Source organism: Panthera leo, chromosome A2 (genome assembly GCF_018350215.1).
Source record: "Panthera leo isolate Ple1 chromosome A2, P.leo_Ple1_pat1.1, whole genome shotgun sequence".
In the NCBI taxonomy this organism is placed as follows: Eukaryota; Metazoa; Chordata; class Mammalia; order Carnivora; family Felidae; genus Panthera; species Panthera leo.
Window position 1 is genome coordinate 165,275,020 of NC_056680.1, and position 20,317 is coordinate 165,295,336.

Sequence of the window (20,317 nt, forward strand, 5' to 3'; positions counted from 1 at the left end):
GCTGGGGAGAGACGAGATTACAGTGAACTTCCCTTTGCTCACTACATTTCTGTGATTCAGATCTTTTTGTGTGCCGAGGAAGTCTACTGATTCAGGTAATGATGAACCCTACATAAAATGAGCTGTGTAGAGAGGCGTTGTGTTATTTAATTTTTTACTTGTTTTCATTGATACATAATGTGCATTATATCATGCTCATTTACGTATATAAGTGTATAGGAATTAAGCTCTACCTGACGGACGAAAGAGTAAACAAGGCAGTCAGTCGAAGTAACGCTAGATTTCCAAGTTTTAATTTTTTTTAACGTTTTATTTTATTTGTGAGGGGGCGGGGCAGGGCGCCAGCAGAGGAGGAGGGGCAGAGAGAGAGGGAGACGCAGAACCCGAAGGAGGCTCCAGGTGACAGCTCCGAGCTTGACGCAGGGCTTCAGCGAACCCGTGAACCCTGAGATCGTGACCTGAGCCGAAGTCGGGTGGACAGTGAACCGACTGAGCCACCCAGGCACCCCTAGATTTCCAAGTTTTAAAGGAGTTAGTGTCCAGTCAGTATTAATGCTGAGGGATTCCTTCTCTTCCCCAACAGTGGCAAGCTTTACTTTCTTAGAAGTCCATTTTGTTTGACAATTTTATGAAACCTTGAGAGATTCTTAATTTAGAAGTAGTATGCCTACAAATTGTATTAAGTGATAATACCTTGAATTTTTAATTAACAAAATCAGAACTCTAGACAGCCTAATGTTAAACCAATTTTTCATAGGATTCGTTAAAATTATTTTTAAAAACTAAAATCTTGGGCCAGAATATGGTATTCTTAGCTATGCTTGATGTAGTAGCAAAACTAGTATCTTTCTGTCCTGTTGATGAATTTTATTCAGGGAATTTAAACAGTTTTTAAAGCAAAGATTTGAATGTCAAAGTAACAAATATCGTAAGAAAAGCTTCCCTATGTTTGATCTTTTTGGAAAATACCGTTTTAGCTCTTGACATCGAGGTGCCTTTCTGTGGTCGTGTCCGTCTTGGTGTCTCGATGGGCTGCCCCCCCCCCCCCAACCCCCACCCCCGGTTCCCTCGTTTATGGAATTCGGTGATGTGCTTTGTAATTTAGGTTTCCACCTAAGAATCAGATCCGCGTATTTAATTTTAGCCACGGACACAGCTGTTAGTGCTGTGCTCTAGAACATTTCCTGTCTCAAACTTTAATTCCCAGACTGTTTTCTTTTTTCCAGTCGGCCTTCTGAACCTTTGTTTGAAATGTAAACATAACTCGGTTGGTAGCGTCATCAGAGAACGAATCCTCTTCGTCCTGTCCTCATTTTTGTCCCGCGATGTGACTCTGCCACGTGTAAAATGCGTCTCAGCCGTCGGAGCAGTGGCCACTCACAGGAGCTGATGGGCACAGGAGCCGCCGCTGGCCGTCCCTCCCTCCGCCCCAGCTCTCGTGCTCCGTCCGGTCTTGCCGCCCAGCCGCCTACCGTCCGTCTCCTCTCGTGAAGCATTTTCGCTCGTGTGAAGGCTCGAGTGTTGCCCCACAGACGGTCGTGGTTTCCTTTCGTGGTGTCGGTGGGGCGGTGGGGTCGGGACGCTGGTGCACCGCCCTGCGGGTGAGTGCCTGTCTTTGTGTCTGTGAATTCTGTGCTCGTTTTCAAAGGCTCTTTGTTTTACTCGTTAGTCTGATTGGTGTCCCTTTCCACAAGGGCTGATGTTTTTGTCACCGATGGAAAGTTTGGAGTCTTTTCTTGGCCCATAAGTATATTGTCCAGTTACGTATTTATCCTCGAAGTGATGTTTATTGTTTTTAATGTTTGCCCACTTAGAGAAGTAACACTAGAATGTCGGTTGATAATATTTGAAGGTGTCGCTTTGAGATTTTGCTGACCTAATTTGTTTTAGGTGTCATGCAATTGCTGTTTTTAAGCGTATGGCTAAACCCCGAGTGACGCACGTTGTAAAGATTCTTGACCGAGGGGGTTTTAAACACCTATTCGGTCATTGATTCTGAATCGATGTACTGGGTGAATGCTGGTATTTCAGGGTAGCCACTTCAATACCAAGTGCTTTGGCTGCTGAATAATTTCTCAGGGACTCTGGTTTGAATTAAAACTAAATATCATGTTTAAAAAAAAGACTGCTGATAAGTTTCAACTAGTCTTCCGAGCAATCACGTTCGTTTTTAGGTTTCGATTTCCATCTGTGCTTACTGTGCAGTGACAGTGCCGTGCAGGTAGGTCCCAGGGAGCCCTGTGCCCGTGGAGCACGCGTGTGGTATCAGGTGCTGCTGATTGACAACGTCCTGGATGTGTTTTATGTGGCATTTCATGCAAATCATGTTTGATGAGACTGCTGCCTCCAATTCCATTTCTCTCTGATTAGAGCCCTTGCAGATGTGAATCTAGACTTTATTCCAGTCTTTCTTTTGAACCCCTAACTGTTTTTACAACTTGCCTGCAATGCCGTGTAATTATTAGCACTTAAGATCGGGAAGGAATGATGGGCATTTTCTCTTATCAGATCTATGAGTAGTAGCAGGCGAGTGTGGGATGAGAGCCTTCCAGCTGTCAAATGTCGTCAGGCTCGCAAGGAGAGAATGCAGTTTAAAATGCAGGTGACATAATACCCAACATCCCCCGTTTGCTGGTGGGTTTCTGATTAATCGTGATTACCATACATTATCATACCATCAAATTTAATCATATCAATGAATTCCCATCTGCAGCAGTAGGAGGAACAGCTAAACACCACGGTAACAGCCAGTAAGTATGGCGGCGATGAGATCCTGCACCCCGTCGACTCGCTGTCCTGCCGGCATACGCTGTGTGCTGGGCAGAGAGGGGGTGGGTGGGGGTCCGCGCAGAGAGACCTCAGAGACCTGGGAGCACTTGCTCAAGTCATAGGAAGTGGGTTTCTCGTACAGTTAAGTGAGCCAGTAAGCCACATTGTGAAAGTGTTTGCTACACGGTTTTGTTGAGTTTTCGGCCACGTTAAAACCGTCCACGTTGAAATGAAAACCGTTCCCACACCCTTTCATAAATAGTAGACTTAAACGGAGTGCGGTTTGCCAGTCTGTAAAGTGGTAATGTGGCCAATGTGTTGTTGACAAGAACACACATTTTCAGTCTTAGAACCTCCTACGTGTGCCAAGAAAGTCTTTATGGCCTGTTTTTATCGACGTGTCCTACAAAGCACACCGGTTTTTATTTTAAAATTTATTTTCCCCTGAGTCTTTGAAGACCTGTAGTGCTGTTGAAATGCATTTGTTTAAATGCTTATTTATTTTGAGAGCGAGAGCTTATGCATACATAAGTGGGGGAGGGGCAGAGAGACAGGGATAGAGTGTCCCAAGCAGGCCCCGTACTGTCAGCGCAGAGCCCGATGCGGGGCTTGAACTCGCAACCGTGAGATCGTGACCCGAGCTGAGATCGAGTCAGATGCTTAACTGACTGAGCCACCCAGGTGCTCCAGTTGTTGAAATGCATTTTTAAGATACACTTTGAAAGAGGCCCTATTTTATTATAAAGGACCTGAAAGCATTTCTTCCCAAAAGTTAGAGTTTTAAAAAATTTTTACAGTTTAGTCCTTTTCCTTTTGATGTGCAAGCTGGTGAGTTTTTGTAAGTGCATTCAGTTGTGCGCTCACCACAGTTGAGAGAGAGAGAGAGAGAGAGAGAGAGAGAGAGCGCAGTCCTGCCGCTCAGAGGGCTTCCTCGCGCTGCCCCTTCTGTGGTCACTCCTTTCCCTGCCGAGCCCCCCGGCAACCGCCATGTTCTCTTTCATTGAAGTCATGTCCTGTGAGTGGACTCCTGTGGGATGTTTGCTTTGAGTCTGGCTGCTTTCCCTCGCCACAGTGCTCTTGAGATTGCACCTGTAAGGGATTTGTCTTTTTTTATTGGTAGGTATTATTCCACTGAATGGACGTACCACAGTCCGTTTATCCCTTCGACATTTGGATTATTGCTAGTCTCTGGCTCTTACGAAGAGAGTTGGTATAAACGTTCGCGTCTGGTGTTTTTTGTGAACACGGTTGTCATTCCCTGGTGGGAGATGGGAGTGATGGCCCGCGTGGGAGGTGCCCTCGCGGAGGAGGACTTGGCGCACAGACCGCATTTGCAGTTGGCAGAGCTGATGCTGCTCTTCTGCTTTTTAACTCACTCTTTTTTTTTCCCTATTTTTTTTTTTTTTTTTACATTTATTCAGTTTTGAGAGACAGAGACAGAGCATAAGCAGGAGAGGGGCAGAGAGAGAGAGGGAGACACAGAATCTGAAGCAGGCTCCAGGCTCCGAACTAACAGCACAGAGCCTGACGCGGGGCTCGAACTCACGAACCGTGAGATCATGACCTGAGCTGAAGTCAGATACTCAGTTAACAGAGCCACCCAGGCGCCCCAACTTTTTTTTTTGAGTGAGGAAACACAGCTCCCTGGAGCACGTGCTGTTGAAGTTCATTGGGAAATAAAAAAAAAAAAAATTACTGAGTGATTACTGTGTTCCAGCTTTTGCTCAGAGCTTGTGTTCAACAACCATAGGAAGGTATCCTTTTCTCCGCTTTACAGATGGGGAAACTGAGTCTTTTGGGGCACAAGAAGTAGGGTTGCAACCAAGGCAGCCAGAGTCTCAGTCGTGGTGTGCCTCTCCCTTTCTCGCGAAATACTAAGACGCATGTCAGTAAACTGGCTGAAAATGACCGGATCTGCTAAAGTGGACCCTAGCTGTATTTAAGATGCGAGTGTCACGACACAGTGCTGTGGGAGAGCAGGCACTGTGCTTGCGTGGGGTGTTTGGGAAGAACGGGAGGGGCAAGGGACAGGGATAATAACATTGTGGCTTTTCAGCGTGTAACTAAGGTAGGTACACAGTCTCGAGTATGTTCATCAAGAGCAGTACTTTGTTCTAAGTTAAAGGTGTCCTGCTTTGTGGTACATGCCCTAGTTTCTCTGCTGGAGCCAGCACGTTGTCCTCATGCGTTCAAGTCCGCGTGGGGAGTAGTGCTGACCCTGGGCACAGGCTTCTTCAAATGTTTAGAAAGCACCTCTAAACACAAAAACGCCTTTTAAGAAAATGAATGTAGGTATTAGACGAGGCACAACCTGAAAGAAAAAAGATCTGTGGAAAGCACTGAGGTAAGAGGATTAATATTGTGATAGAGGGTATAATTTTAATTATGCGAGGGGTCACTAGTGGTCTGTATTCTCTGCGTTTGACCCACATTGAATGAGAATTAGCTGAGAGTCGTTCTTAAGCGTCTGTTGGTTTCTTATATGGTTCTTTGCATTTTAAGTGAGCTTGATAAATGAAAACATGCTGCAAAGGAAGGTTGTAATTCATTGAAAGATGCATGAAGTTTCAATGACATTGTTAAGGTATTTAATTAGTCTTATTAAAATATACTGACTGACCCTGTTAGGGAAGCTGATAAGTCCTACAATAGCTGTTAGAACCTCTTTCTTTTCCGCATTATACGATTAACTTTGGGCTAAGCAATTTATGCAGAGTGCTCTTTTTTTTGTGTGTGTTTGAAGTTGTCAGTCCTTCTTGAGTAGGATTAACACAGATAACATCATGTAATTAACAAGAGATGCGGAACATGCCAGAGTGCAGTTTGTGTAAGAATTCTATGAGAAAGAATGATAATGTTTTACCTGAGACTCTTAAAGGGATAGAAAGAAAAGCAAAATAGAGCAATTAGCCGAGGGATTAAGGTAGCCTTTTCTTTCAAAAGGCAGGAGAATTAGTGCTGAAAGTTCTGTTAAGTGAGGTGTTCGCAGCTCACTAACAGTCTTAAAATAATTGTGCATTTGGTGGAGGGAATTGGTAATTTATTATCCTTTATACCCGTGAAACGCTACAAGTTCTTCAATGAATGCTCGCATCAGGAGAGCCTCTGAGGTGGATGCCACACTGGAGCCGTGGCTTGCTGAAGACACGCTGGTCCCAGCGGCAGTGTGTGACAGCAGAAAGAGCACTTTATAACAAAAGCAAGAATCTGAAAATGTGCATTTTCGTCCTGAGCTGTGTGGGGGCAGTGTAACTTGGGCCAGTCCGCTTCTAGCTCCGTAAACCTGAGTGTCCTCACCCCTTAAAGGAAAAGTTACTTGTTCTGCCCGTGTCCTGGCACCGTGTTTGCAGAAGATACAACGTTGACTTGGTGAGTCAGGATGCGAATGAGGCTGCACATAACAAAATTCTTTGAACAATGACTTAAACCAAGTGGCGTGTTCTTGCATAAAAATGAACAAGTTCTGGGTTGGGATAGCAGTTCTGTGGTGTTATCAGGGACCTATATTTTTCCTACTCAAATCGCAGGCCAGAAGAGGAGGAGGGAGGGACAAAAGGTGCGTGCCAGCTGAGGCAGCCCCCAGTGAGCCTCCCGAGAGCCCCCGGCCCACTGCGACAAGTTCAGGGTTTTAGGTGGGCAGCGTTGCCCCTGTATCACTCAGGAAGAAGTGAGAATGTAAAGTAGGTAGGCAGTTAGCAATCTTTTCCATGTGGCTCAAACTTATGGCCAGAATTTAAGTTGTGTCAGTGTAGGGGAAGGAAGTGCCATCCATCCACGTTCAAAATGGAATCGAAACCAGTGAGGAAAATGGCACTGTGAGCTTGAAGATGCCTGCTGGTTGTTAAATTTCTGTTCCGGAAAGCCAGTGCTGATAACAGAAGATTTTACGATCTTAAAGCGTTAAAGTTTTAAACTTCACGTAAGCGTTCAGACCCTCAGGTTCTGTTACCCGTTGAGGCAAGTGGAGGGGAGGAGGGGCCCACGTGTCTTCCCCAGATGGTTTCGCCCTTGTGTCCACCAGGATCTGGTCTCTCCAGAGAAGTAACCGTTGTCACTCTGGTTTATTTCATGGACCAGCCGTGGACTTTCTTTTTGAATAATCTGTCTTGCGGTGTCTGCTCCTTTTCTCTAATCTTCCTGCCATCTGGCCCTCACGCAGGCTTTGGCATCTCGGAGGTGGGCTGCTTTCTGGTAGGGTCTGATGCAGGTACCAGTGAAGCTCTCTCTTCCCCGTGCCGGCCTCCTTCAGCCGCACCGCTCAGCGTGTGCTCCTGGTGTCTTTTGGCCCCGCGCGTGGCCTGCCGTAGTCGGCCATCCCTGGCACTCGCTGCCTTCCACCTGGCTGCCCTAGCTTATCACACCTTGCTGGTGTCACCTACGGTTTCAAGGTTACACCCGCAAAAACCCTCTGTTTCCATTCTTACTCTTTTGGACAAACTGCCAAAGCCGGAAATTTCCCTTGCTTACTCATCTTGAGTCAGCTCTTTCTTCTGCATTGTAGATAGCATCTCTGGTTCTGCTGCCTTCATCAATTTCTCATAGGCCGGTCAGATAAGAACTGCTAATTTCTTTTACCTGCTCAGGCAGCCATGGAATTTCCTTGGCTGTCTGACTTTAGACTTGATTTAGTATTTATTGGTTTTCTTGACTTCCAAAGCACTCACACACTCTCTCACACAATGACATGTACATACGTGGTAATAAAACACCGAGACAGACCAAGGGAAGTGAAGTTACTCCCCGCCGTTTCCTGTTCATCATGAGCACAGTGGGTGAGTGGATGTGCTGTGGGGGGGCCGGTGACCCGGGAGTCAGTCCGGGCTCTGCCACTTTCTAACCTTGGACTGTGCGCGAGATACTTAAATGCTCGGGATTTCTGTCAGCAGACCCCGTGCCTCGTCGGGCGTTACAGGGAGCGAATGAGAAGGTAGAGGTGCCCCGTGAGTCAGCTGGCGGCAGTAGTGTGGGCTGGAGCCTTGGGCCAGAGGGAGCAGAGCCCAAGATGGGGATTTGGGTGCACGGGCTTAGGCGAGGGTGCCGGGGACGCCAGGTAGGAAGGGGGCGGGACTGGGCTGCGGTGTGCTTTCAGGGAAAGGCTCTTGCCCTGGCCTGACCCTGAGGGGGAGGGCTCTGGAGCAGAAGCCCTACCTCCGAGTCGTCTGCCCTGGGGCAGAGGGCCGTGGGCTGCACGGGCAGGCCTGGAGGGACAGCGCCCATCGGCCAGGACGGCAACGGCCGGGGCCCGTGGCACCCGCGCATGAAAGGTCCTGGTGGCGGCCCCAGAGCATCCGGCACAGGAGGACCGGCTGGGGTGGGGTGACGGACTGAGCGGTCCCGAGCCCTCGGTGGCTCGGCACTGCAGAGTTCACTTCTCACTCCCCTTGCCCCCGGGGCTGCCTCCTCTGGGCCCTGCAAGACCCCCTCGTCAGGTGGGGAGAGGGCGAACCGGGAGTTACTCCTGTGTAACTGGCCGGGTGTGGGACCGGCCTGCTTCACTTCCGGTCACGTGCCGTTTGCTGAACCTTGGTCACGCCGCCAGCCTCACTGCCTTGCAGGACCGACTGTGAAATGTAGTCTGACTGGTGCTCGGGAACATGTGGGCACGGACGGTGGGCATCAGCGGTCTGTCCTCATTGGGGCGGGAGGTGGCTCATGTTTATATAAAGCCAAACACCATCATAAATACGGGGTTAGGTTTCATGTTTCACTAGCATCCGTGGTCCTGCAACATTACCAAGATAATAAGATAATTACACTCACTTTTTCTTACTGATTTCTGTCCTTCTCTTCAGAGCTTAGGCAGATTTGGGATATGGATCTAGCCACACCTTAAGTTCTGGACAACGTCATTTATTTTTATAGCATATATTCTTTGGTTTACATTGTTTATATTTTACAAATGACTTTGGGTTTTTTCCTATCCGCATTTTGCTTCTACACTCGCCTCTACCGTGTCTTGCTGGTCCATGAGCATTTCCTGCTTACGTACAGTTCCGACTTGTTGATCTGTTTACTTTAGGATGGACCCTGGAAAAATGCCTTGTTGTCGTGTGTGTGGTGTGCGATCGTTGCTAAGTGCTACTTTGCAATAATGAAGCGCAAAAACGAGCCGAAGCGAAGCGGGTCCTCCCCCCCCCCCCCCCCCCCCCATCTTACTCCGGTCATCCTGTGCCCGTGTGGTTTATAGATGTGTCCTGCATCTTACAGGTGTGTGGCTCCTCAGTTGGGTCCAGAGCCAAGAAGAAAGCAGGCCTGGGCTGTGCTCCTCAGCAGCAGTGTTGGAAGTGCATCCCACAAGCTGCCCATCGCGTGTCCATCCTTCAGAGAACAAGTGTACTCTCTGAACACTGGGGGGCGGTTGCAGGTCGGAGAACAGTCCGTGCTCATCCCACGCTCCCTGTCTGGTCCACACCTCGGCGATGCAAGTTGAGATGATTTTTGTCCTACGCTTAAGTCAGAGGACCGGGTTCTGTTGATGTTGGCTTCTCTTTGGTCCCGGTGTGCTGTCTCTGTTCTCAGTCTGCTCAGCCCAGAGCCTCGGCTCACTGCCCAGGGTCCAGCTTGGTCTGTTCCAACCTCCATCACGCCCTTCCTGGCGCTCGGCCATCCACTGTCTGTGGGCTTCGTGGGCAGTCAGGGCTTAACCCCCCTGGAATTTTAGTTTGTTCTTAAATTGTTTTTTAATGTTTATTTTTGAGAGAGAGCGTGAGCAGGGGAGGGGCAGAGAGGAGAGGGAGGGAGACACAGAATCTGAAGCAGGCTCCAGGCTCCGAGCTGTCAGCACAGAGCCCGACGCGGGGGGCACGAACCCACGGACCGCAGGATCGTGACCTGCGCCAAAGTCGGATGCTCGACCGACTGAGCCACTCAGGCGCCCCTATTTCATTTGTTTTTAAATGTTTATCTTCAGAGAGAGAGGCCCAAGCAGGCTCCACACCATCAGCACGGAGCCCGATGCTAGGCTTGATCCCATAACCGTGCGATCATGACCTGAGCTGAAATCCAGAGTCGGACGCTCAACCCACTGAGCCACTTAGGCGGCCCAGCCCGCTGTAGCGTTTTAGATTAGCACGTGGGGCTGGATTCCCTTGCTGGTTGGAATAGGCAGTCGATTCATTTATTAAATACCCATCAGCGTCTCTGTACCAGGCTCTGTGCCCAGTGTGAAAACACACATGTGAATATGACGGACCGTGGTCTCGCCCCTCACGGGCCCGCCGGCTGAAGCAGGGAGGAGGGGAGCGGGTTTGCCGCCGGAGGTGGAGTGGCCAGGATGTGGTGACGCCTCATCTGTGAAGGCTTCCGCTGTGACTCCGGGGTGAGAGTGCAGGAAGGGGGCCTGTGCTGCTCTGTCTTGCAGGATATAAGGAGCCCTGTCACTTGTCAGCAGCTCTGTGTTACGTTTACAGAGTGGAGTGCTGTCTACAAAAATGTCATGTAAAAGTGACAACAGTGGCAAGCACTGTGAACTTTTGTTATTTGCTGGGTACTGTCGTAAGGACTTCGAACACGTTCTTTCATCTTCTCCCACGAGAAACGGGCACCGTCAGTATCCCTGCCTTCTGCAGGTGAGAAGACGGAGGAGCCCTGAGAGGCCTGCTAGGTGGTGGGAGGGCTGGAGGGCACGGTAGGGAGCCCGACCCGCCGGCACTGCCCTCCGCCCGGCCGGCCTCTATTAGTTAGCGCCTTTCCGAGAGAGGACCAGCTGGAAGGTGGACTAAAGTTCTGGCTCAGTACGACTGACGAAGAAAGAATCTGGGGGGCCTCGTTCGATATCGCCAACATTTGAGCGCCCGTGTCTGTCGGCGGTTACGCCGCAAGCACGTGGCTAATTGGTGGAAGAAAAGGTCTGGGAAGAGATGAACGTCACGATATTAAGATTCCAAAGGGGCAAGACTTAGGATTCCGCTGTATTTTCAGTTTAATACCACAAGCGTCTTTAGAACGTGAATATTTAAAATAATCTCCCAGGAACGTACCTAGTTCTCAGGCAGCTTGAAATTTTTATTGAAAACTAAGCACATCAGTTTCCCTTTGAGTTCATTCTCGCGATTCAGTCACTTTCCTTTTACAAATGGACGAAGGGGGTTGAGAATACTTTCCCCATCTCAACTCGTGGCAAAGTCAAAATCGCGGGTTAGCGGACCTTCCGCTCGTAACGGGGGGTCCCCCAGTCTGCTTTTCCAGTTACGTTTTGCCTTATCTGTAACGAGAAAGCTGTCCTCTGGAGGACTTGAAATGAACTCTCTAACGGAAGGAGGAGAGGCTGTGCAGAGCTTCGTTGGGCTGCCGCGTGCGCGGCACTGCTGGGAGCCGCTGCAGCAGCGGGGGCAGCCATGGGGCAGTAAGACACAGTCATGGAATTTATTGCTTGTGACTGGTTTCCGAAGAAACTGAGTGCTTTCCAGCTGTCAGTAAGCCTGGCATGATGTGAGCCCAGTGAGAAAAGTGGCAGTAAGTATCAGGGCTTCGCAAACGAAGTAACGAAGACAGCCGCGTGTGTGGGCGGAAAAGTCAGGAACCTCTCTCCTCTTCTCCTGGTTGTCAGTAAAATCAGGACGGAAGGCGAGGAGAAGTGGCCGCTGGTCTCCACGCAGCCGGGTGAGGGACGCCAGCTTCAGAAGCAGTCCCCCGAGGCTTCCTCCTGTATCTGGGCCGCGTTCGGCCTTCGAGGACTGGATGACGCAGAAGTAGATGCTGGGGGACCGGGTCCTGCGGTCACTCGCTGGGATGGGGTGGCAGTGGGCTTGCCTGATGTAGCAGAGGGCAGTGCTCTCTGGGAGAGGCTCTGAACACTGGCCAGCTGAGACTTGGCTTTACCCGTGCTGGGACTGGTGACACAGTTCTGAGTTCAGAGAAAGTTCTCACAGTGAGTGCTGCTGCTTTCCAGCTGTGAACTCAGCACAGGACTCAGGGCTAAGGGGAAGGAGCCCCAGAGGACTCCCTTTCTCAGAAAGTACACTGTATTCTTTCTGTCCTTTCTGACACTGTCTCCCTGTGTCTGTGCTTTTTTGGTCAGCTTGTTAACCTAGGAGTGACTGACACAGCCAGTGAGTTAGGGGCCCAGATGTTTGCTGACCTTAGTTCAGGATGAAAGGCTGTCAACGATCAGTGGTGTAATACTTCCGACCTTGGTTATAATTTAGCACGCTCTTCCTTTTTTTTTTTTTTTTAATTTTGTTAATGTTTGTTTATTTTTGAGAGAGAGAGAGAGAGAATGTGTATGAGCAGGGGAGGGGCGGAGAGGGAGGGAGACACAGGATCCGAAGCAGGCTCCAGGCTCTGAGCTGTCCGCACAGAGTCCCACGTGGGGCTGGATCTCACAAGCTGTGAGATCATGACCTGAGTCGAAGTCGGACACTTAACTGACTGAGGCACCTAGGCACCCTATTCCTCTTTTATTTCTGATTTTGTTTGAGTCCTTTCTGCCTTTTTTTCTTTTTCCTTATGAGTCTGGCTAAAGGTTTATTAATGTTGTTGGTTTTTTTCAAAGAACCAGCTCCTGATTTCATTGATCTCTTCTATTTTTTTTTTTTTAGTTTCTATTTCATTTATTTCTGATCTAATCTTCATTATTTCCTTCCTTCTATTTAAATTGTTTTTTAAACGTTTATTCACCTTTGAGAGACAGAGACAGAGCATGAGCAGAGAGAGAGGGAGACACAGGATCCGAGGCAGGCTCCAGGCTCTGAGCTGTCGGCACAGAGCCCTACGCGGGGCTCGAACTCATGAGCTGTGAGATCGTGACTTGAGCCAAAGTTGGACGCTTAACAAGTGAGCCACCCAGGACCCCTGTTCCTCTTTTTTAAATGAAAAATGTGACAAATGTCGTGTTACAGCGAAAATTAGCAGCAAGCACGTCATTCCTACTGGAATATTCGGTGTAGGTGAAGGGGAACGGAAGCGGCTGGGACACAAAGGACCGCAAGGAGCATGGCAGGGGGCGCGGATTGGGAGTCCGTGTGCGCTCAGGGTAGGAGACACCTTAACTGATGGGAGGTACGGAGAACGGGGACGTGAGGGTGGAGGGAGGGGAGACAAAGCTGGCGGAGGCCCCTGGGCAGTGGGAGCCGCAGAGCAGGAGCAGGTGAGAAACTGCTGAGGGACGTTGATGGGCCAGTCACAGTTAAATCCGCACGTTCGGCGATCCCAGCTCTCATCTGGCAATACTCAGTGGTCTGTGGAGCCCGGGGGGCAGGGGTCCCTCCACGGGCCGTGCACGGGACCGGCAGCTGGCGAGAGAGTGAAGTAGGGCAGGAGAGAACCAAGTTTCTACACCGAGGGTAGCTTTCAGGAGAAGCCTTTCCGTAGAGATTTTGCACTTTGGCCGAGACAGAAGCATAGAGTGAGCGTTTTCCATACAGATGGATGAAATACGAGACATGGAAGTTTGTGTATAATGTGATGGTTTCCAGAACTCAGACATCTGAGTTGGCCGTAGGCTGTCATTTCCATATCTAAGTCCAGGGAAAATACGGTCTTTAAAATCCCCAGCTCTAGTCATTTTGATAAGATTTGTGTCGTGGGTTGAAACTTCCTCTACTTCATTTTCATTGTGTTATGAATAAAATGAATCCTGTGGGAATTTTTAACTTGTTTTTCTTGAGTATTGAAATCTCTGGTTAAAAAAAAAATACAGCAGAACGGTGTCACCATGGGCACCACGGTGTCCCGAGTTTCCGTCGCCTGGGCTGTGAAATGGGACGCACGCTCCCACCGTGCTGTGCTTTCGTGAGCTCCGGTGGTCGGGGGCTCTGCAGAGCCCGGTGTGCGGTATGGAAGCCACAGGGGACGGAGGCGGCCGGTGGGCTCAGGGCCCAGGGCCCACCGGTCCTTCCTCTGAAGTAGACGTTCATACAGTATCGATGCTTGACTGGCTCACATTGGCTTTACCAAGGCGGCTTATTTAAGTCCGTGTGAATCCCTGCAGTTGGTGGTCACTGGGGGGGTTGTCTTTAATGCCGGCTCACAGACGCGGGGGCTGAGCATCTGGGTAAGTAGCACGACGTGTCTCCCACAGTGGTTGGCAGCAGACGACACCTTAGCCTCGGTTCACACCCGGCCCTGGGCTTTGACTCCGTCCTCCAGCCTCCCGACCTGGCTCTCCCTGGGCTGCGGGACCAGCCAGAGATACAAGAGAAGTGACACTGAATCCAGCTACCCGGCACTTCCCCAGGCCGTCCCCGAGTCTCCCTCTGCCCGGCCCGCCTCGTTGCTGCCCCGCACCCAGCACGCGGCAGGCGCGCCGGCTCCCTGCAGGTGGCCCTAGCGCCAGCCCGGGTTTGGTGACTTGATCTCTAAACCTGTGGCGTGATTCTCAGAACGTGGATGGACCCGGTGTCTCCAAGAGTTGGCTCGGACCCCGAAGCTCTCCAGGCCGGTTCCCTTAGAAGCGGCCCAGTGGTGACAGTCCTGCTGAGGGGCCGCATCTGCACCCAAGGGGCTCTTCTGGAGCTGGAGCTCTTCACGGAGGCCGTTGCGCTCACTGTGTGCTGTTGTCGCGGAGTCACGGGTAGCGCAGATGGTTACAGGCAGAAGGAAGGGCACCGCAGTTTGCAAAAGTATTTCCAGTGTAGTGGTGATGTGATGGCACATTTAGAGCAACTGAGTATTAGTAATAAAATGATGGAAAAGGAGTTAGACATTTAAGGTTAGGAGGAAGGAGTGTGACTTTTTTTAAAAGTTGAGAAATACTGGTGGAGTTTCAAAGAACAAGATGTTCTTAAGTGAAAATTATTTTGATGGTATGTATAATTAATGAATTCTTTCTGGAGAAGTGAAAGAAAAATTGTGAGGCTTTCTTGAAATGCCTCACCAAAAAAAGTGCAAATGTGGTACTTTTAAAAATCTCCACGGGGGCTCCTGGGCGGCTCAGTTGGTTAAGCGTCTGACTCTCGATTTCCGCTCAGGTCATGATCTCATGTCGGGCTCTGTGCTGACGGCAGGGAGCCTGCTTGGGATTCTCCCTCTCTCCCTGCCCCTCCCCTCCCTCAAAAGTGGATAAATAAACTTAAAACTCTTTACAAATACTTACAAGGCCAACTGGAAATTGAAGTACTTTTAGTTTTTCCACGTAGAGTTCTAGCGAGAAGTACTTACTGAAAAACGTTAACCTGGAGGAGGTCATTGACCCAGAGTGTCTTCTCCAGTGTGCAGTCTGACTGTGTGACATTGCTCGTGGAGCAGTATGGTTTCCTAAACCTTTCTCGTCCTGTTTCACCAGAAGTTGCTGATGTTTATTATGGTTCACATTCAATTTCTTCTTCTTCTTTAGAAATAAAGCAGCTTCATAGGCGTGGCTTGTGGTTGTGTTAAAGAGGTAGCAAATTATAGCACGATCGAGAAGATGAATGCCAGGGACGCCGAACGTAGACATTTGGTCTTTTGGGATTAATGGGCAAGAAGGGTCGATAATTGCACGGGTGTCTCTAAGCTTAAAAATAATGTTCTTGTTCTGCCGGAGCGCTCTGACAACAGGGAATTGATGTTTTGGTGCCGCGGCTGATGTCGGCCCGTGGGTAGGGCAGGATCCCCCGTCTGGGGGACGGCGCCCCCTCCTTTCCGTCCTCTCACGCCGTCCCGTCGTTCCTCAGGGCCCTCCGGAGTTCCCGCAGCACACGCCCGGGCCGGTCCCCAGCACCTTCAGCCAGCCCCCGCGGCTTCCCCTGCAGGACCAGTGGAGAGCCCCGCCGCCGCCGCAGGAGCGGGACCCTTTCTTCTTGGGAGGTAAGGGGCGGCCGCGCGGCGGGGCGGAGTTGCGGGCGGAGAGGAGCCCCGACGCATTTGGGCCTCGCCCTGCCCCGAGCGGCGGGTCGGCGGGTGGGAGAGGCTGGTGGCCGGCGCGTCCCCCCGGCCTCGCGAGGCCCCCGGAGAGGAGTGGCGGAGCCCTCCTGTCGCGCTGGGACGCGGCGGCCCGTGGAATACAACCCCTCTCCCTGGGGTCGTGCCCCCCACGTGTGTGACCTTTGTTCGCCGTCACACGTCCGGCGGCACGCGGGCCCGTCCCCGCGAGCAGAGGGTGATGCCGCGCGCGCTTCAGTTTCAGGCGAACCGAGGTTCCCGAGTCATCTCTTCCTGGAGCAGCGCAGCCCCCCGCCGCCGCCGCCGCCCCCCACGCTCCTCAGCGGCGCGCACCCCGTGCCCGCCCCCAGCCCCCTGCCGTTCACCCAGCCCGGGCCAGCGTTCAGCCAGCAGGGCCAGCAGCCCGTGTTCCCCAGGGAGAGGCCCGTGAGGCCAGCGCTGCAGCCGCCGGGGCCGCTGGGGATCCTGCACTTCAGCCAGCCGGGCTCGGCGGCCACGCGGCCCTTCATCCCGCCGCGGCAGCCCTTCCTGCCCGGCCCGGGCCAGCCCTTCCTGCCCGCGCACGCGCAGCCCAGCCTGCAGGTATGCGGGGGAGGGGCGCCTCGGCGACCTGGGGCGCGGGGACCCCGTTGGAAGAGCCAGGGCCTCGCCCGAAACGCGCTGCTTTCTCGACAGGATCGTTTATCTCCTCGGCCGGAGAAATGCAAAAAGCGATGGTCAGCTTTGGGGAAATGAAAACATTCCGAGAGGCCGTACTGCTGATAAAGTTAGGGCAGGCTCTTTGCTCCTCGTCGCAGGATTCTTAAAGGGGTTTCCAGCGGAAGTAAGGTTCTTTGTCCACTTAGGTTCCTGCAGTGGCGGAGCAGAAAGATTCTGTGCGCCGCAGGGAAGGAGAGTGTCGCCGCGGCCCGTTATTTGAAAGATTTGAGTGCCCTCTGCTGTGGGTCACGCTTCATGGGCTCCTTGAGTTCCGGGAGCTCTTGCTGGCCCCTACTTTCTGCCTGTCCTTCAGGTTTACTGTAAAGACCCATCACGATGGTACGCCTGGCTCAACCGTCTGGAAACAGACTACCCAAAGTGGAAAAAGGAAAACGATTATTATTTAGATCGCTAACGTGCGATAAAATGTTTCTTCTTTGAGTAGAAGTAAAAGGGACTTCTTTGAGTAGACAGAATTATTCCCCCAAAAATGAAGAAATCCCGTCCTGTAGGAAAGGTCACCACCCACAGGGGGGCGCCCGTGGCTCCCGTGTCCCCTCAGCGGCGCGCCCTCCTCCTGTGCTGCAGCTGTTCAGTTGGCACAGTAGTGTGAGCTCCTCTTCCCGGCTCGCTTTTCTCTGCAGCATTTGAAAGTGCCTTGCAGGATTACACCTTCCGGCTGTCGGCTGTCGTTAGTTTGGGGGCATCTTTATCGGTCCCGGTATGTGGGTGTCAGAAACTGTGCTGCCGGCAGCTTCCTTACTTGTTTCCTTAGATCCCTGGAATTTGGAGGTTAAAAGGACTCAGCGCAAATATAAGGTGTAAGAGATCGCTTTTGGCTTGTTACCGGGTTTTAGGTGATACGACCTCTGTCGGCAAATCTAAGATGAAATTTCAGTGCCCTTCAAGTTGCTGGTGTCGGGGGTTTAGAGAAACGGCCGAATTGCAGCGTACCTAGGAAGCGCGTTTGTAACTGTTGTCTGTCTTTGTTTTGGCACCAAGGGGCCCCTTCACCCGCCACTGCCCCCTCCGCACCAGCCGCAGCCGCAGCCGCAGCCGCAGCCCCCGCTCCAGCCGCAGCACCAGCCTCCGCTGCAGCCGCCCCCGCAGCACCAGCCGCCCCCGCAGCCGCAGCACCAGCCCCCGCACCAGCCGCAGCCGCACCAGCACCACCACCACCTGTCCGTCCCTCCGCCGCCGCTGATGCCCGTGTCGCAGCCGCACTTCCGGCCTCACATCCAGACGGCCCAGCCGCAGCCCGGCGGCGCTCGGATGCAGTGTCCCCAGCGCCAGGGGCTCAGGCATGTAAGTGGCCCGCTGCCTTCGGCTGTCTTCCCGGCGCACCTTTGAAGGCGCGGAACTTAAGGGGCAGAGCTGGTGAGGCCGCGTGTTTTCCAGCTCCGCTTTAATTCCCGAAACATGGGTACTACGTTTCTCTGAAGGGAGTGTGTGTGTCAAAGACTGCCTAGGAAATTGATTTTCTTGACTGCAGGAATTAATGAAGTCCCTTTTGTGCTGGGAAGACTGTATTAGCATTATTTACTTCTTCATCTTATGTGTGTATATCTAGATCCTCTTATTTATTTATTTTTTTTACATTTATTTATTTTTGAGAGATAGAGACAGCATGAGCAGGGGAGGGGCAGAGAGAGAGGGAGACACAGAATCGGAAGCAGGCTCCAGGCTCCGAGCAGCCAGCACAGAGCCCGATGTGGGGTTCAAACCCACGAACCGGGAGATCGTGACCTGAGCCAAAGTCAGCTGCTTAACCGACTGAGCCACCCAGGCGCCCCTAGATACTCTTACAGCGGTGGATACCATTAGTGGACACATAACGTTAGGAAACCCTGCTTTTGGGCGACGGCCACTCTGTCTTAACTACTGCCTTTTTTTGTTGTTGGCTGTATCGTCTCTGCGTCCTTGTGCTCTGCATAAATAAATGGGTTCAGGTGGAGTGGACTGCACAGCCTCTTGCTAGGCACCATCTGAGTTCCTGGGAAGGCAGCAGTGGACAAGAGACAAGTTTCCTATCCTTGTGAAGCCTGTATTTAACTGCGGGAGGTCATCAGTGCATCTGTGAGGACACAGTCTCAGGTGCCCTCAGCAGGTGTGCTGTGTGGCCTGTCATTTATCGAAGGGAGCTATGGAGTGTGCATTGCTTTAAAAATAAAAGACAGTAGTCATTGCTATTGCCTGTCCTCCATTAAATAACTCTATAAAGAGACTAATGGTTAGAATTGTGGGCCAAGGTCAGATAATTGGGCTTTCCTTTTAGTACTCTCCCTTTGACCTTGAGCTTCCAGGGTGTCGCTTAGCTACTTTTAATCTCAGTTTTTCTCATACCTGCTTTCTTTCTTAGAGTGACGTTGAGACTAACGATACAAGAAATGAGGAAGGGGGACCTTGGTGGCCCAGTTGGTTGAGCATCCAGCTGTTGATTTTGGCCCAGGTCATGATCTTGTGGTTCATGGGTTTGAGTCTCATGTGGGCCTCTGTAGTGACAGCCTGGAGCCTGCTTAGGATTCTCTCTTTCTCCCTCTCTCTGCTCCTCTCTCCTCACCCTCCCACCCCCCTCCCACATTGATAGATAGATAGATAGATAGATAGAGAAGTAAATAAATAAACTTTAAAAAAAAAAAGAAAAGAGGAAGGAGTTTGGGAAAGATGCATTGTAATTTAGACTTCATTGTGTTAGAGCAATGGCAGACTGTGTCCCTAGCCTTGTGCCCGTAAACATTGGCCTGCGTGCTCTTGGAGCTCAGTGCTCCTACAGCCGGCTCCTACCTCTAAGCTCCTCCCAGGGTCGTGTCTCTGTTAAGAATCCCAGGGACGAGCATCACTAAGACTTTCCCCTCAGATAAAACTTTCAAGCACGTTTCTCACGCAGAGAGCAGTTTTTCTTAGGATGCTGACTTATCGCTTCGCCCTTTTTCTTGTGCCGCCGTAAATTCCGGGACCCAGTGCAAGTGGTGCCAGTCATCCTTTGTCGGCCCCATCAGTTCTGCTAAAAGCGTCAGTCCCCACACTGAGGCACCGCTACAGCCAGCTGGTGTAATTTCCATTAAAGAGGAACTTGTCTGTAGGCAAATATGATAGCCTTGACCGTCCTGATCCTCAGCATAATGGTGTGCTGCCCCAGAGCGCAGGAACACTGATGCGCGAAGGCGAGTGTTCACCGGGGAAAGCTATCTCCACCCCAAAGAGAACTCGCTCACTAATTAAAATGATTTTTACCATGTTTTCATCCACTAATGTGCCTTTTTATCTTTCTCCCAAGTATCCAGTTATAATTCGACTTCTTTCTTCTTGTGATAGAACACAACTTCTCAGAACGTAACCAAGCGGCCAATGCAGCAAATGCAGCCCACCGCTCCCAGGAACAGTAACCTGCGCGAGCTACCGATCGCGCCGTCGCACGTCTTGGATATGGGCAGCAGTCGCTGCTCCACGGCCTCGGCTCAAGTGAAACCTGTCATCAGCACGTCGCCACCCTCGAGGCCGGGGGCGGGGTCCAGGGCCGCACCGGGGAAGACCGAAGCCAAGGTCAAGCCGCTCAGCCCTGTGGTTCAACCCAAAGAAGAAGCAAAAACAGAACCAGAGGTAGGACTTTGTTTATTAAGAAATAATTTGGGCCCAAACAGGAAGTCTTACAATAAACTTGTACTTCTTAGTTTACTCTCGTCCGGCGAGTTTTTCGTAAAATTTGGCCACGGTTTTTCATCTGACTCCTTCTTTGAACCCAGCAGCCTTCACGGAGGACACGCTGTCATTTCCACGTGTTTACGGTATCGGATTGCATTTGTGTTTTGTGCATTTGCACGTGTTGCCACAGAGCCTGTCCCCTCCTCACGGGAGCGAGCAAATCACTTCTGGAGACGGCCGAGATCGTAAATACCTGAGGCGTTACGGCCCAGCCGGTCTTCATAATTACTCACCTCTGCTGTTTTAGCACAGAAGGCCTCGTAGACCATTCCGCATCAGTAGGCGTGGCCGTGTGCTGGTAAAACTTCCGACAGAACCAAGCTTCGGGCCGGATTTGGCTTGAGGG

The 20,317-nt window shown here is 51.3% G+C and overlaps 1 protein-coding gene across 2 annotated transcripts in view; it reads left to right on the forward strand.

Moving 5' to 3' along the window:
* The window catches only part of RBM33 (RNA binding motif protein 33), a 137,240-nt gene that overhangs the window by 78,270 nt on the left and 38,653 nt on the right, over positions 1–20,317 (forward strand). For both annotated transcript variants that reach the window (XM_042927203.1, XM_042927204.1), the window contains exons 10-13: positions 15,363–15,495; positions 15,809–16,152; positions 17,272–17,574; positions 19,585–19,869. In XM_042927203.1, the coding sequence (XP_042783137.1) occupies positions 15,363–15,495; positions 15,809–16,152; positions 17,272–17,574; positions 19,585–19,869 (1,065 nt within the window). The remainder of the gene's footprint in view (positions 1–15,362; positions 15,496–15,808; positions 16,153–17,271; positions 17,575–19,584; positions 19,870–20,317) is intronic.